This window comes from Petaurus breviceps, unplaced genomic scaffold, assembly GCF_028583685.1.
Source record: "Petaurus breviceps papuanus isolate PSGF00001 unplaced genomic scaffold, PetGlider_PUasm1.0 76, whole genome shotgun sequence".
Taxonomy (NCBI): domain Eukaryota; kingdom Metazoa; phylum Chordata; class Mammalia; order Diprotodontia; family Petauridae; genus Petaurus; species Petaurus breviceps.
The window spans coordinates 55,624,188-55,641,593 of NW_027186473.1; the positions used below are offsets into that span (position 1 = coordinate 55,624,188).

At 36.9% G+C, this 17,406-nt stretch overlaps 1 protein-coding gene across 5 annotated transcripts in view; it reads right to left on the reverse strand.

Annotated features, from left to right (window-relative positions):
* Nucleotides 1-17,406, reverse strand: part of SH3D19 (SH3 domain containing 19) — a 209,807-nt gene that overhangs the window by 26,902 nt on the left and 165,499 nt on the right. For all 5 annotated transcript variants that reach the window (XM_069105507.1, XM_069105506.1, XM_069105509.1 and 2 more), the window contains 5 exons: nucleotides 16,986-17,098; nucleotides 13,318-13,376; nucleotides 11,282-11,546; nucleotides 5,951-6,019; nucleotides 5,639-5,779 (listed from right to left, as the gene is read on the reverse strand). In XM_069105507.1, coding sequence (XP_068961608.1) covers nucleotides 5,639-5,779; nucleotides 5,951-6,019; nucleotides 11,282-11,546; nucleotides 13,318-13,376; nucleotides 16,986-17,098 — 647 coding nt within the window. The remainder of the gene's footprint in view (nucleotides 1-5,638; nucleotides 5,780-5,950; nucleotides 6,020-11,281; nucleotides 11,547-13,317; nucleotides 13,377-16,985; nucleotides 17,099-17,406) is intronic.

Below are 17,406 nucleotides of genomic sequence, written 5' to 3' on the forward strand. Positions count from 1 at the left end.
ATTTCTAGCTTATAACCAGGGCTTAGATTGGTAATGTTCTTGTGGGCTTCAAACCTGGCACCTCCATTTGATAGGAATAGTGAAAATCCCTGAGAATTCCACTCTTGACTTTGATGATGAAGAAAGAAGCCCATGATTTGCCACAAACTCACAACAGGCATAACCATCAATTCCGGTTAATTTGCTATGGGCTAATTCAATACTGTTTCTGATTAGGAGCAAATGCTATGCCGCAGCTGTCTGGCTTGGGCTTTCCTATATAATTGGGATGGTTAAGTCAATGCCAAGGCTTATATGGGAAAAGGAAATAGGGTACCCAAGGTGCTTTTAGGAACTAATTGGTTGATTTTAAGCAAGCGGATTGAGGGAAATGAAAACCCTCACTGCTTATCAGCAGGAAAAAAAAGTGGGACTTGGGAAATAAATGTATTTTTCTTTAGACTGCTGACAATTGTCTATTATAATGATAACAAAAAAATTATTAAAGTCTTCTGTCAAGAGTGAAAACAACAGCAAAACGGAATTAACACTGAATAAAAAGGATTTAGAACTAGAAGAAACATTAGAAATATTCTCCCCCAACTTTATTGGATGAGGAGGTTAAAGCCCTGAGAAGGGCTTTTGTCCAAGGTCACAGAGCCAGTAATGAGAGACAGGACTCAAACTGAGCTCCTCTAGCTCCACAACCAGGGATTTTTCTAGTGTACAAGATCTTTCATTGGTCGATGTGCCCTGTTTCCTATTTACTGGGCAGTCTAGGTGACATCTGTAGCCTTCACGTGTTCTCTCAAGATGAAGCAGCTTCCTTTAGATGTGCCATTCTGTGTAATGGCTCACACTTGAAGCATTTTGTTCCTCCTTTACTTCCCAAGAAAATACAACGTACATATCTTAGGTCTATGGCAAATGAAAATCCTGAGAGAAAGAGTTTCTGGGTGACAAATAATAATTTACTAATTAGCTAGCCGATAATCAAATTGATAGTCAGTGGTTGCTCTCAGTAACCAAAGACACCTAATGGAGACTTGCCTTAAATTTTTTTTTTTAAAGGGAGTGCCCTCGATGAGAGAAATCAACATAGATTAGTGAACAATTAATGGGGGGAGGGGAGCGGAGTCTTTAGCTCCTCCTGCTGAGAATGTGGACTGATCATGAAACTCAGCCACCTCCAACAATCTGGCCAGAGGAATCCATTTCTACCCAGACCACTCTGGTTGGTTTTCTCCTTCATGAGCTGGGTCACCCTAAATTCTAATGGAGGGGTACAAGGACCTAGGCCTCCTAGTTGGATGGAGTTCCCCCCCAAAACGGAGGAGCATGTTCCCCAAGGATTTTGGTAATCTCATCTATCAGCCTTGTCCTTCAGAGATACTAGTTGACTGACCTACAGGGGATGGTCCCCAATTAAGGAAATGAAGGTAAAGAGCCTTAATCCTGATTTAATAATTGGTAATTAATATAATAGAAAAATAATTTCCCTCATGTCTTACTCAACACCTTACTAGGTAAATGATTAGTGAGCTTGGGATACTAACGATTCAAGCTAAAGTGTTCATGACTAATGACTTTAAAAACGTACCATTCTATTACATTAAATTGAAAAGTTATTGTAGAAAGACAGTATAATCAAGATTAGGAGGGAAGCAAAAAACTGGGAAAGAATTTTTACAACTAGTGTCTCTGATAAAGGCCTTATTTCTAAAATATACAGACAACTGAGTCAAATTTATAAGAATACAAGTCATTCCCCAATTGATAAATGGTCAAAGGATATGACCAGGAAGTTTTCAGAGGGAGGAATTAAAGCTATCTATAATCATATGAAAAAATGTTCTAAATCACTATTAGAGAAATGCAAGTGAAACAACTCTTAGGTACCACATCTCACTGTCAGATTGGCTAACATGACAAAACACGAAAAAAAATGATCAATGCTGGAGAAGATGTGGGAAAATTGGGACACTAATGTATTGTTGGTGGAGTTGTGCAGTGATTCAACCATTCTGGAGAGCAATCTGGAACTATGCCCAAAGGGCTATAAATAATTTCATACCCTTTGACTCAGAAGTATACCACTTCTAGGTCTGTATCCCAAAGAGATCATAGAAGTGGGAGGAAGACCCATATGTGCAAAAATATTTATAGCAGCTCTTTTTGTGGTGGCAAAGAATTGGAAATTAAGGGGATGCCCATCAATTGGGGAGTGGTAAATAAGTTGTGGTATATGAATGCAATGGAATACTATTGTGCTATAAGCAATGAGGAGCAGACAACTTCTTAATAACCTGGAGAGGCTTATACAAGCTGATGCTGAGTGAGGAGAGCAGAACCAGGAGAACTTTGCACACAATTACAAACATGTATCTGTGATGACTAACTTTGACAGACTGGGCTCTTCTCAGCAATGCAAGGTTAGAAGACAAGTCCAAAGGACTCATGCTGGAAAAGGCTATCCACATCCAGAGGAAGAATTACGGAGTCTGAATGCAGATTGAAGCAAACTACTTGCTTTGTTTCATTCCTTCTTCCTTGTTGTTCATTCCATTGGTTATAATTCTTCTTTACAACTTGAATAATGTTTAATGTGAAGCACACCACTATGGTGGGGGAGGGAGGAGGAGGAAGGGGGAGAAAATTTGGAACTCATAAATTTGTGGAACTGAAGGTTGTAAACTAAAAGTAAATAAATTTAGAAGAAAAAAGTTACCATTCTAGTGAATAATATTCACATTTTGGTGGGAACTTTCATTGCCTAATTAAAGGGAGAAGAGTGTGCGAATTTAATGTAGCAAGGTACAATGAGTATTTTTGGGGCCAGGAGATCTTTTAATGACCTTAAAAATCATACCATATAGTAGTTCTATTCTGCCTGCACATGTTAATCCTGCTCTGTCTTTGATGGAGAAGCTCAGGATAGGGATGTAAGCAGGGAGTGATATTTTCCCAAGGGATCAGGACAGTTCAAATCATCACAAGTCTTAAGGACACAGACTCTTCACACTCAAAAAAAAAAAGCCAAAACACTGAAAAAATCTTTCTAAAATGGCGGTACCTGTTAACTGCCATTTGGTATGCTGACGCCTTACTTATCTGGGGATGAGACTTACTGAACCTCAACTATCTGGAACATAGTTAAAAACCCAGACTATGAACACTACTGAGACCCTCACCTAGAACTTACTAACTTGGAATTAATTATGTGTAAAAATAAGGACACTGGGCAATCCTTAGCTACTCTTGGGTTAGAAAAAAGAAAAATTGGGGGGTGGGGCTGTGGGATAGTACCACAATTAATAAGTGACATCTAAGGGAGGGAGGAAGCAGGAGGACTGTCAGGAGAAAGGAAATGAGGCACAGTGGAAAGCCCCCCTAGATTTGGAGTCAAAAGACCTGGGTTTGAATCCTCACTTTGCCACTTACTGCCTGTATGACTCTGGGCAAGTCAAGTTCCATTCTGTGCCTCATTTTCCTCATCTGTAAAATGAAGTGGTTAAATTACCTAATTTCTAAGGTCTCTTGTAGCTCTAAATCTGATGAGACAAAAGAAAGACACAGCTCTGAAATCTTGGGCAAACAGTCCTATAAAACCCCCCAAATAGTGTAGGCACTTAAATCAGGAAAGCTTCCATCATTTGAAAAATCCCTTAATGCAGAAGACTGAATCACTCAAGGATGCTGGATGAGTGGAGTTACTATGGCCCATCATCACTACTGTTACAGTAATCTCTGAACACCACCACAGCTTGAGAGGTAATTGTGTCGACAATGCAAGACAAGTCAGGCAAAATTGAAGTTCGATAAAATTTGGAAGGTTGTTAAAAAAAACCCCTCCATTTCTATTTTGATACTTCTAGTTCATTTTTCTACTCATAAAATACAGCTTTTGGCAGTATCATTTCCACTGTTACACTCATTTGTGCTCTGAGAGGAGAACAATAGATGTTATGACCAAATGATTGTACATCAAAACATAGAAGTGACAGGACCAAAGATAAATTTCCTTTATTTTCAATGAATTCTAGAGTTTTTTGTCTTCCAACAGTAATTTGCTTCAAAACTATACTTTGTTTTCAAGATTCATTCCTCTGAAGATACATATTCTTTTATTAAGCACCTACTATGTGGCCAGCACTAAAATTATATTAACATAGAAGAGACCATAAAACTAGAATGAAAGGCAAACAATTTTTCCTGTACTTCGGTTACTGTTGCTGTTCTGACTTTTTTTTTAAAAGATGTATATGATTTTTCTTCCTCTTGAGTGAGGGTCCAGGTGTATTAAATCATTGGTGTAAGAGCTCCCAGTGTGGAAATTTCCTCCACCAGTTCAGATCAGCAACTTCTTTGTAATTTATGATCACAGGATCATGGATCTGGGGCAATAAGGAATCACAGAGATTATCCAACAATCTTTTCATTATGTTGTTGTTTTCAGTTGTGTCCAATTCTTTGTGATCCCTTGTAGGGTTTTCTTGGCAAAGATACTGCTGTCATTTGCCATTTCTGCCTCCTCATCTGACAGATGAGGAAACTGAGGCAAACAGGGTTAAGTGACTTGCCCAGGGTCACACAGCAAGGCCGTATCTGAGGCTGGATTTGAACTCAGGTGCTCCTGACTCCAGTGCCAGTGCTCTACCCACTGTACCTCCTAACTGGCCTCAAAAAGCATTTTTTGGAAAATGTCTATAATAAGCAAGGTACTGTGCTATGTACTGGATTACAAAGACAAGACTGACCTAGTTCCTGCCCTCGAGCAGCTTCTATGATAGCTGACCTAGGGAAACACATGCTAACGAGTCAGAGCTGCTTTTCAGTTTCCTTTGAATGCTTCACATATTCCAAAGGGACTCAGTATTTAAACCTCTGTGAAATAATATATGTTGCAATATCCTAGGCATTGTTTCCAGAGTAAAAAGAAATTAAACATTACTGCTTTCAGAGGAGACTACTTTGTCACTAACCATGTTCCCTGTAACTGAAATGGTTAGTTTTGATTTGTTTGGATCCTCCCTCTCAGTTGGAACAGATATTTATTTAATTAGCAAGCTTATGAAACAGCTTCTTAACTAGACTTTTAGCAGACATCTCAAGGACATTTGTGCTGCTTACAAACAACCCTCATTACCACAATGCTACTCTCTGGGGTTTCCTGATTTGTCAGGTACCAACTAGGATTGGTTGCTTTGGGGGTGGGACTCAGTTACACTATTTCTGGAGCTAAAATCACTGAGATTATGGCCATTCAAAGTTTTCATCTCTGAAGTGAAGAAGGTGAATTTGGCTCTTTTCATCATGATCTGCTCTGACTGCATCAAATCGCTGCCATTTTGCTAAGCATATCTGCATTATTTTGAAAAAGCAATTTTTACAATTGCAAATTAATGGCTCGATTTTGGGGTTGCTCTAAGTCACTGAAACATGAAATGTGTCTAGCATAAACCACAGTCAATCTATGCAACCAAGGTGATGAGGATGGCTATTGCAAGCTTCCTCTAAGCAATTTACTCTTAAAATGGAATAAAATGCTAGTATAATTTATTCTTCTGTTATATAAATGCGCCAATAAAAATGGAAGCTGATGTAATTAATAGTTCTGTCAAATGTAACTGCCACATGGTGTACCAAATTAATTTCTTACTTTTGATCTGCTTTTAAGATGCTCATCCAGTGGGGTGATAATCTTTATCTGTGACAGGTGAATTTTTCCCATTTCCTCTCCCTTTTGGCATTGCAAGTAACTGTCTTCAGTTTGATTCAGCAGCACCAGCACCTCTCCACGCTGTAAGGTAGAAGACACTTTCAGATGCAATTATTAGTGAATAAAACATTACTCCCTTCTCCCCCCAGTTTTGATCTTCAGAGCCTAAAGCACTTAGTAACATGTAAGAACAGTAATAGGTGCCACAGAATTTTTGACAGTAACTGGTAAAAAGTAAGAACATCACTGTACCTTACAAGAGAGCTCTCCAGGGTTTTGAGAAACCGTGTCTTCATTGGCAACTCCATGAGGCACAGGCAGCTTAAACAGAAGCCAATAAAAGGATTACTCATGATCAAATAAGCTCCATATAAATGCAGAACCTTTTGGGATTCATTGTGTATGCTCAAAATATAGCTTCCTGTAGATGAAGTCTCTCTTTAGCTTCTGTAGAACACTGAACACTTGGCTTTTTGGTTATAATTCATTTGGGGTACTTTGCCACTCTGAGTATCAGATTCTCTGCCTAGAGCTGAGCCAGGGACCTCCCATAGAATGAGTCACTGAGTGAATAACAAGACACATATGCTTCTAAGTAGCCTGATGGAGTTATCGTGGATATGGTGATACCTATGGAACCCTTGAAGAGATCAGATGATGTGGTCCTCTCATCTCCTGGGCTTCTCACCACAGGCATGGAATGTGTCTTTTTCATCTTAGAATTCTTCAGAGCCTACCACAGGAGGTCCTTAACATATGTTTCTTTTTCCTATGGATATACAACTAACATGGAGTATGAAGGTGATTCCCCTGTCCTATAAGGATCGACCCTGTATAAATGATGAGAAGGCTTCAATAACCAGTCAAATGCAAATTCCTTAAAGGAAGTTTCAATTTTTTTGTCCTTGCATTGGCAATCCTAGCAAATTGTCTTTGTACATACTAAGTATGTAATAAATGTTTATTGAAATGAATTGACTGGAACTGGAGAATTTCATGTAGAGTGGAACTAATCGAGTACATTCAGAATTCTGAGAATAAAAGAATTCAATCTAAACTCAGACACTTTTAGAATGGCTCTCCCCACCTCCCAGAGCTATCCAAGGTTCTGGACTGCTTTTACTTGAAGCCCTCTCTGTCTCTTGACCTTCAGCCATGTTTTCTCAATTCTGACTCTTCGTGATGCTAAACATATGTTGTGATTCATGTTCCTACCTGTTCTCTACTTCTAAATATGCTCTTCAACTGCCCTGATCTGTACCTAGCCTGATTTTAAATGCACCCTCTGACAATTCTTTGCTCTGGTTATGCTCTGGCTGAATTTTCTTAGTCTGGTTCTCGAAAAATGTTTAAATTATGTGGCAACAGTAGTAAATTAGAAACCTCATAAGTTACTTGTTGGAATCTCAGGAAGAGACAAGTTAATTTTAAAGTAGAGGAAACCCAGAAAAAAACCCAGGAAGCTAACACAATGAGTACAGGAGATGTGGGTGTGGCACTCCTAATTCTGCATCTGGTGAAGTGACAGTCAAACACATAGTTTATTTTCTGTATAGTTAGAAAAACTGGGTCAGTATTCCATGATCAGGATCCCCTTATTTGGCCTAGATTTCTGCTTAGGTTCCTGGGTAAAATATCCCATAATTCTAGCTTTGGTGACTGATACTAATAGTAGGGCAGGAACAATTAGAAAAAAAAATTTATAATTTAGAAAGATTTCTTAAAAATTTGGACCTGATTTCACCAGCAGAGAGAATCACCTCTATTGATATAATCAGGAAAGCCTGAGCTTTTTTGCTTGAGAGGGACTCAGTACCCTGGGGAATCACGTGACTTGTACACAAGGCTAGTATGTGTTGGACTCGAACCTAGTTCTTCTTGACTCCAGAGCTAGTCCTCCATCTACTACACCATGGTGGGCACTGGTAATTGCTAACGAATAGTGTAATGAAACACGCTACTATAACGAAAGCACCAATCTGTACTCATAAATTTCTCTTAGTTGTCCAAAATACAGAATTAACTTTATAAATAAATCTTTCTTTCTCTATTTTGGTAAGTGGGTTATGATTTATGGTAACTGTAAAAGTCCATATTTTTCTGGGACTGTCCTCATTTTCAAGAAAACAGTGTCCTTTTGCCAAACCTTTGCAAAAGCAATCTCTTTTGTCAGATAATGTCCAAATTTTTGGTTCTGAAAAAATGATCACTTTATTTATGGTCGATGGTTCTTTTGATAAGAAAGGGATTCGTCCAGCTTAGATCAGGTGACAAAAGCTAGAAAAAAATAGGAACCTTGTAACAAGCAAGAAGCATTATTTTCACTAATGTGAAAATGTGAAAAATCATACACTCATAAGAGAAACAATTAAATCTACAACCAGTTTCAGACAGTATGATAGAATGGAAAGAAAGCTAGTCTTAGAACAGAAAGATCTCTTTTCAAGGACAGGAGGAGTCATCTTCCTGAGTTCAAATCTGACCTCAGATACTTACTAGCTGTGTGACCCTAGGCAAGTCATTTAACCCTGTTTGCCTTAGTTTTCTCATCTGTAAAATGAGCTGAAGAAGGAAATGGCAAACCACTCCAGTATCTCTGCCAAGAAAATTCCAAACAGGGTCACAAAGAGTCAGACATAACTGAAAATGATTGAACAACAACAATCACCACCCACAAAGATTATCTAACAAGGAAGGGAGGCAGCGCCAACCTTGAGGAAATTGCTGCTCCTTAAAACACTGAGAAATACCAACTCCATAATGTTGTAAAAAAAAAAAATTCTTAAACTTTACATTGACACATAAGTATATCATCATTATCACCAGCCCTCAAAATAAAATTTCTGATCTCTTTACTAAAAAGAAAAAATTCCCACCAAGAGGCTGAAAGTGACAATTGCCAAATTTAATGTTAAAGGTTTACAACAGAAAACACAGCTGTCTCAATGCTTTTATCAATGGTCACATGGCTACTATCAAACTGAAAACAATGACACCATTCATAAAGTTGATCTTTATCCCAAACTAGAAGAGGTAGAGTCCTAAACAGTTTTGTTCAAAGTGTAATCTTGGGAACCCTGGGCATCCCTGAGATCCTTTCAGAAGATCCTTGGTGTCAAAACTATTTTCAAAATAATAGTAAGATGTTATCTAACTAAAATACTTCTGCATTTTCCAATCATATATCTATGTGAAGCTGGACTTTCTTCATATACTTCAACCAAAAGCTTTGTATGTTTCGAAAGATTGAATACAGGAGCACATATGAGAGTTCAGCTGTCTGACATTAAGTTAGACATGTTAACAAGACTTGCAAAAATATGTAAAATGTCACTCTTCTCACCAGAGTCTTTTTATGGAAAAAAGTTATTTTTCATAAAAGTGTTAAAGTAGGGGTGGCTCATTGGTGCAGTGAATAGAGCATGGTCCCTGGAGTCAGGAGGACCTGAGTTCAAATGTTGCCTCATACACATAAAGCTTACTAGCCATGTAACCTCAGCCAAGTCTTAACCCCAATTGCCCTGCCTTCCCCCCTCCAAAAAGCAAAAAAAAAAAATTTCTTAAAGTGTAATGAGTTTATTATTGTTATATTAAAATGAATGAATATACTAAAATGTATCAGTTTTAATTTGTAATGAGGTAAATATTAATAGTTAACAGTCCACATATACAAAAGTTCTTTTGTTAGTTTTTTGTTTTGTTTGTTCAATAATATTCAAGAGTTTAAAAGGGGTCCAGAGAATTGCTGGGCTAAAACAACTGAATTCTCTCCACAACTGGAATCATTCCTCCCTTTCCTGTTTTCTAATACTTCATTCCCTTTCACTAACTCTAGGATTCTACTCTGCTAGACTACAGTTATCCATTCTGCATCGTGACTTTCCTTACCATAGTCTCGATATATTGCCGATCAGCATAAGAAATTAAATGGGAATTTTGGAAGAGTTTTGTGGAAATCACAGATGACATGTGAAGGGCAGCAGATGACACAGAAAAAGTTTAGAAACTCAGAAATGCACAAAATATATGCATAATATGATAATATTTTACCTTTTAAAACCATAAATATATACAATTTCTTTTTTGAAGTTAAAATGAGTAAAAAGTTAAAGTTTGTGAAAAGAATGCAAAGGCAGCAGATGGCACACGATTTTATGAGGATTTTCCAGATTGCAGGGGGTGCTGTGCCCCTAAACCCTGCAATTTTGCCTTTGCATTTGACATGACCTATGTCTGGAATATATTCCCTCCTTACCTTCCTCTCTCAGTATTCCTGGTTTCCTTCAAGACTAGACTCAACTGACACTTACTTGATGCAGGTGACCTTTTCAAGGCCCTGAGATCCTCCTCTGTTTAGCTTTTAAAACCCTTTACAACTTGGATTTCACCTATATTTCTAGCCCCCTTAGACATGAATGTACTTTCTCCTTACCTCTACCTTATGGAGTCTCCTCTCTTCCTTTAAGATGCAACACAGTTCAATCACAATCTTCCATGATACCTTTCCTGATTTCCCCAACTGCTAGTGCCCTTTCTACTAAACTATCTTGTATTTAACTACTCTGAATTTATTTCCATTTATTCACTTTTTGTTTGTGCTGTATATATTTATATATTTACATATTTACTTTTTGGCTCTCCCATTAGAAACTAAATTTCTTGAGAATAGAATTGTTTCATTCTTAGTACATGTACCTAGTTGTAACATTGGGCTCTTGATAAATAGTAGGCTAATTTATTGATCAATATCTTTTATGTATTCAGCTATTTTCATGTTTGTTTCCCTTTCTGAATGTAAGCTTCTTGGGGGCAAGGATTATTTTTGCTTTTCTTCATATGCCCAGGACTCATTTTATGCATGGCATAAAATAATTGCTTGACTGACAGTGAAACTGAGGCAAAGTTTTAAGCTTATTAACAGAAACAAAAACAGATTCTTAAATGTGTTAAATGACGAAAACACTGAAATTAAATAGACCATTAATGTTAGACTTTTGGAGGGGTAAAAAAAAGGGAGCACAAGATAATTCCTCTTTTTTCCTCATGAGAAAATGCTTTCAACTGAGTCAATTTAATTTCTTTTTTAAAGTTGTCAACTTTACCTCACAATTTACTAAGTGGTTACAAATGATAACAGTTAACCATAGGCCTTTACTAGTAAGGTCATAGGACCATAGATTGAGAGGTAGAAAGGGACTTTAGAGACCTCCTACCTTCTGGTTCAACCTTCTCACTTTAGAGATGAAGGACTGAGGCCCAGAAAGTGTATGTGACTGACCCCAGGTCATCCATGAGACGGAGGCAGGATTATTTCCATGATCTGCTGTTTCCTCATTGTTTCTGTCTGATCATAAGTAATGACAATTTGTTGTCACCCTTTCCTAAGATTTCCTTCTTTATATTTCTAATAAGAGCTATACCCCCATTTAAACATTAAGTCATGCTTCACCTAAGGGAACACAAGAGCAATTCTCTAATTGCCCAGCCCATTTTCCTAAGGAATATTATACCCTGTATTTGTTTCTGAGAAAAAGCTTTAACTAAATGATTTCTGATCTAAATTAAGAGGTAAGAGTAATTTACCATGTATTTCCTATAGAGGGGGTGACCTGGTTTGGGTCGAGGAGGCAACACTGGTTCTTGTTTCCGTAAGATCTGGCTCTTGGCCCTTGTGAGCCCCATTGTCAAGGCACTTTGTTTATTCTGGAGATCCACATCTGATGAAGAGCGACAAAAAACTTGTTTCTGAGATGATGCCTTAGATCCCAAGAACTTGGGTGGAGGTGGTCTTCCAGGGGCCCCCTTTGGTGGAGGAGGTCGAGCTGGGATGACTTTTCCATCTATGGGTCTAAATATCAACATCAAAATTAAGAATCAGCTTTTGTCCCCTGTTAGATTTTTTAACTTTTTTTTTCACTAGTCACATGTATATATACAAAGTTAGTGCACTTGATGTACTGAAACATGCAGGATATGCAACTTTTATGCAAACGAAGGCAGTATTAACCATTACTGTATTAGAGAAATGCCACGATGTTTCAGCTTCCTTTTATCTGGCACTAGAGATTCATTAGTTCAAGACAAGCTAGCACTTACTATCATGAGCTCTCTAAGGCCTCATTTGCTTTTAAACACACCAAGACTATTTCAGGAAACTAAGCATTTTCTCCCCAAGTCCAAGATGGAAAATCTATAATAAGATATAAGACATCTGTGCTAGAGTTTTTTTTTTTTACAGTATAAGAGTGTCATTAAATCCCTAATTTAGAATAATTAAAAACAAGATGGTTCTAGAAATCGAACATGGATGATCCTATTAGTAAGAAAGGCTTTCCTTGGCTCTTTTAATAGAAATGAGATCTTGCATAATGACTTTTTTATTATTATGGCATTTGCTATTTAAATATTTTTGATACCACGGATTATCTTTAATAGGCTTATCTTCCATTCAAACCTCCTGAGACATTGTTGGAAAGATGATCAGTGAGAAGGTCTCTCATTATTCAAGAGCTCAAGTTTGTCCTTTATTCCAGTGAAGAAATTCCAAGACTCAAATTGTAGAAAGAAATGAGTTTCCAATAACTATAATAAGATTGGAGACCAAAGCTCATTGATAAGAAGACAATTATCAATTTTTGAGCTGAATCAGCCTTTGATGATCCAACTATTTTGTCAAACAATTTGGAACTATACTTCCAAAGTCATTAAATTGTCTTTTAACCCAGCAGTACTACTACTAGTAATCACATACTGCAAAGAGATCAAAGATAGAGTGAAAGGGCCCATATGTGCAAAAAATACTGATAACAGTGCTTTCTGTTGTAGCAAAGAACTGGAAATAAAGTCGGCTATCCATCTATGGGTCTCCATTGAGGAAAAGCTAAACAAACTGCGTGGTAAATGGAATAATATTATACTGTAAGAAATAATAAATGTGACCTTGGGCAAGTCACTTAACCCCAATTGCCTTGCCTTTCCCCCTCAAAAAAAAAAAAGAAATTATGAATATGAAGAATTTGTAGAAACTTGAGAATATCCAGATAAACTGACATTGAGAGAAATGAGAACCAGCAGAAAAATTTGCATGATGAACATAGTAATATCAAGGAAAATGAATGTGAAATTCTTAAGAACTCTTATCAATTTAATATAAGAAGAATGATATGAAGCATGCTTCCTCTGCCTCACCAAGAAATGAGTGAACTAGAGGAGTAGGGTGAGACCCAAATTTTTAGACATGGCCAATGTATTGGTCTTTTTTGCTTTGCTATAAGGAAGAACTTCTTTGGGGGAGAGGAGGTTTAAACCAGTAGGTAGTTCCAGGGATGGAAAAAAAGATAATTAATAAGGCATTAAAAATAGAAGAAAGCAAAAAGATGTTCAGAAAGGTTCTTAACGGGGGCAATTTTGTTACTATCTTGTTCAAGTTAATAGACTTAAAAAAAACCCTAATGATATAGAACAAGAGTTCCTGATTTCATATGCAATTTTCTTGGTTCTCCTTTGCATACTGACCTATTTTGTTTGTTGGTGATTATTAAGTAATAATAAAAATAAAAATTTTTTTTTTAAAAAAGCAGCAGCCTTTGGGCAAGTAACCACTGGGTTCCTGAACTTACCTTGGGGGCAGCACAGGTCCTTTAGAAGAACTTCCTGTTTGAAGTGAGGGCTCAGAATCCTACAAGTATTGGAGAATTCATTTTAGGCATGCATTATCACTGTTAGATCATTTCTTAATTCAGAACATTAACTTTCAGGAAGGGAAGATTTTTGCTTAAAACCTTTAGGGTGGATCTATAAAGGTAAACACAGTTGAGGTTTTAAAGTCTTTAACAAGGTAGGAAGGGTTAAAATCATTAATCACTGGACCCATTTCCACTTCAATCATCTCTACTTGCATTGTCTATGCTTAACACCTAGAATGCTCATCCTCCTCGCTTCTGCCTTTTGGAATCTCTGATTTCCTCTTACACTCAGTTTAAGTGCTTCCTCCTACAGGAATGAATGAAAAAACATTCAGCATTCATTAAAAACTTATTATGTGCCAGACAAAGTGCTAAGTGTTGGGGATACAAAATATGGCTAGCTCCCAATTAGTTCAAATAATGAATCCCCTAAAGTGGTTCTATACCAATGGAAATATGCTGTGCAAATTCAAACAACATGACTATTTTAGGGGATTCATTATTCACACTAATTGGGACCTAGCTGTACAAAAATCAAGACAGTTTCTGCCCTTAAATGGCTTACATTCTAAATAAGGAAGGTAACAGAGGAGAGTGATGGCTAGGGAGGAGTATTTTAGTCCAGGAAGTCACAGGATGCTAAGTGGAATTCCAGGAATGGTTGCACTGATTTGATTACTCTTTCCAAAGCAAGAGACTAAGAGGAAAGGGCAAATGAGGAAGGGGATGGAAAAGAAAGATAGGTACTGGCAAAGCAGGAAGATGTCCAGATATAGCAGTAAGTCTGGGAATGATTACTAATCGGTCACTGAAGCCTTTCCTAATCCTCCTGGCTGCTGGTGCCCTCCTCTCCAAATTATCTTGAATTCATTTTTCATATATTCTGCCTTTATTTACATATATAATGTCTATCTCTCCCATTAGAATGTAAGTACCCTGAAGGCAGGTCATATTTCATTTTTGTTTTTTTATCTAAGACTTAGCATATTTTCTGCCCTTAATAGGAGTGTACTAAATTACTGATTGATTTGTACCTCAATTTCACACCAGTCCTAAATGCTTAAAAACTAGCACTAAATGTTTAAAAATCAGATCAAAAGTTCCTGGAGGCAGAGACCATTATACCTTTACATCACAAAAACTACTGTATTTGTTAGGAACCCCATGGATCTAAAAAAAAACCAATGGATCATGCTTGAACATCTAATATATTCAAATTATCATGTAAGATGGTTTTGCCTGGAGGAGACAGATATCTGCTCCCTATACATTAGGGCCCCCTAACTCTCAATGTCATTAATTGGTTAACTTAAGAGGTTGTGCCAAAATAGACTTCTTGGACCACTAACCAAGAAGGACATGGGTAGGAGGACTGATAAAAGGCTATTCCAGGGAGAAGAGAAGGAAACAAAGAAGACATTTAAGTAGAGAATAGAATTAAAGGGGCAAAAAGGGTGGAAGAAAAGCTTGCTTTATCTGGGCTGAAAGGGCTAATAGAAGAAAGGATAGACTTTCTATAAAAAGAGGAAGACGTGGCAGGTGTGCAAGACAAAAGACAACCGTGGTATGGTTTCTGAGCAAAGTGAAGTAAAGAGAAACTGGAAATGTTAAGAAAGTTTCTCCAGAAAAAACCCAACAACAGATTATTAGACCAAGGGATATAAATTGTATTAAGTTAACAGACTTTCAGCGCACATTAGCATAGAAGGCATCCATTATCATAACTGCATTACATGGAAAATATTTTCAAGTCTTTTATTGAATGGACTGATAGAATCTCAAAGCTAGCCCTCTGTAGCTTTTCTTCATGTTAACCATACTTTGGAATTGACTTTCTTAGAAATGCAAGCCTAAATAGGAAAAAAGAATGATAAGTCTTGGCCCTGCACATGAGGTCAAATAGAGGGGTCACTCTTTGGATTCTGCAACTATGTCCATCTAATTTTGAAGACCATGAAAAGAGGAGAACATATTCTTTCTGATTTACTGAGTCCCATTTCATTTCCCATTTCCTATTTGTTTTTTTGGGACAATTATCACCAACAGAGACACTTGGATAAAAGAGCAACCACTTCATTTTCAAGTAGATAAACTCCAAGCCACCATAAGGAAAAGGAATGCTGGTCCCAATTGAAGTTCAACTGTACTGCAAGTTTAAATGCCATGTGGGAACCTGTGTTGCTGAACTCTTGGATTATTTCCCTTTAAACAACTTAAAAACAAAGCAAAATTTACTTCTGTTTTGAAGTTCCCATCAAATATTTACATCTTTCTTTTCAATATCAAATAGAGAATTCCCATTAGCTTCAATCATGTAAGCATGTTTCAATTTTTGAAATTTCCCTTTTAAAAAGTGAATTAAGCCTGTCTTAAAACTTGGCTTCACTAATGGACTCAGTTAATGTAGTGAAGCAAACCAGCAGCTCATAAACTCTTTGATGTCTCAGAAATAATCCATGCCTTGTGAACACTCTTCTGGCCATTTCTGCCCTCTGATAAATACTGCTGTGATATTTGAAAATCTCATTTAAAAATCTGGTCACTCAAAGAATATCAATGACCTAGCAGAGATGTGTGCAAGCTCACAATTGCTCTTCTAAAAACTGAGGTGAGGGTTCTCAGTACCATTCTGAAGGAGATTCTTTTCAGTTAATTCAGGATAGTTACAACCAATGCAATGAATCAGTAACCACCCCATATGGGTGAGTTTGGACTAACTTTTGTGTAACCTGCAAAGTATGAGGGAAGGAATACTAACCTTGGAGTTGAGAAGATTAGGTTTTCATCTCACCTCTGACATTTACTAGTTGTCATTTAACTAGCCTCAGTGTCATTATCCATAATAGGGAGCTAATAAATGCTGTAACTATCTTGTTTTCTATTTGGGTAAGAAAATCACTACATGAACCATATTCATTCCCCACAAATTTCAAGTCAATGAATTAGAAAACTTACAGGTGAAAAGCCTCCTGATTATCATGTGTATCAGGAGTAGTACTGAAAAGTCAATTTCATTAAGTCTGTACATGTCAAACTTTGGTATAATGGATGTCAACAAAAAAGTCTGCTGTTATACGTGTTTTGTTATGTTGTATGTTAAATGAAAAAAAATATTCTTGTTCTTTTTTTATAAGAAAAATAAATAAAAAATTATAGCTTCAAAGAAGATATATGAGAAGACATCTCTATACCTACCACTTTTGTGGAGGTGAAAGGACCATTGGTATAGGATACTGTGCATATTTGTAGATTTATTTTTTATACATTAATCAGTTTCACTTATTTCTTTTTTCTTGTTTTCCTTAAAAATGCAACTTGTTCTTTGGAATAGAGTGTTAGAAGGCAAGTGGGAAATTTTGGTGATGTAAACAAACAAAAGACATCAATAAAAATTTATTTTAAAAATATGAAATTTTCATTGTAATTTTATTTACTGCAAATTTGTTATATCCTTCAGACACTTCATCCTTCTGATATCCTGAGGATATTGTTGTTTGTGCTAGTGCTAAAATAATCAAGGTGTAAATCTAACAAAAAATTAAGTATTCAAAATTAGGTCACACCTCAGTATTCATAGTAAGATAACCACAAAGATTACTTACCAAGCATCTGGTTCTTTCGACATTAATGAGTTTTCCAGAAATTGTGCCAGAAGTGTTTCCAATGGGCTTTTCAGCAGGTAGAGGGGGTGGGGTCTGTGGGTCATCTTGCAACACTGGAAAAACACCAGTATTTTATTTCATCAAAACGATTCTAGGTCTTTGTGAGATTCAAAAAAGAATGTGAATAGCATTACAGGGCTTTTGCCTGAGGAAATGGCTATCCTAAGAAGATATACAAAGCCTAGACTTGGGCAGGTAAGAGGGAAAAGGATGTTAAATTCAATTCATTGAGTATATATTAAGCATATGCTATACACAAAATATTATGCTAGGTCCTGAGGATGCAATGATAAAAACTAGATAGTCCTTGATCTCAAGAAGCTTATGCTGTAATGAGGACAGGGGTGGGAGGTAATACATT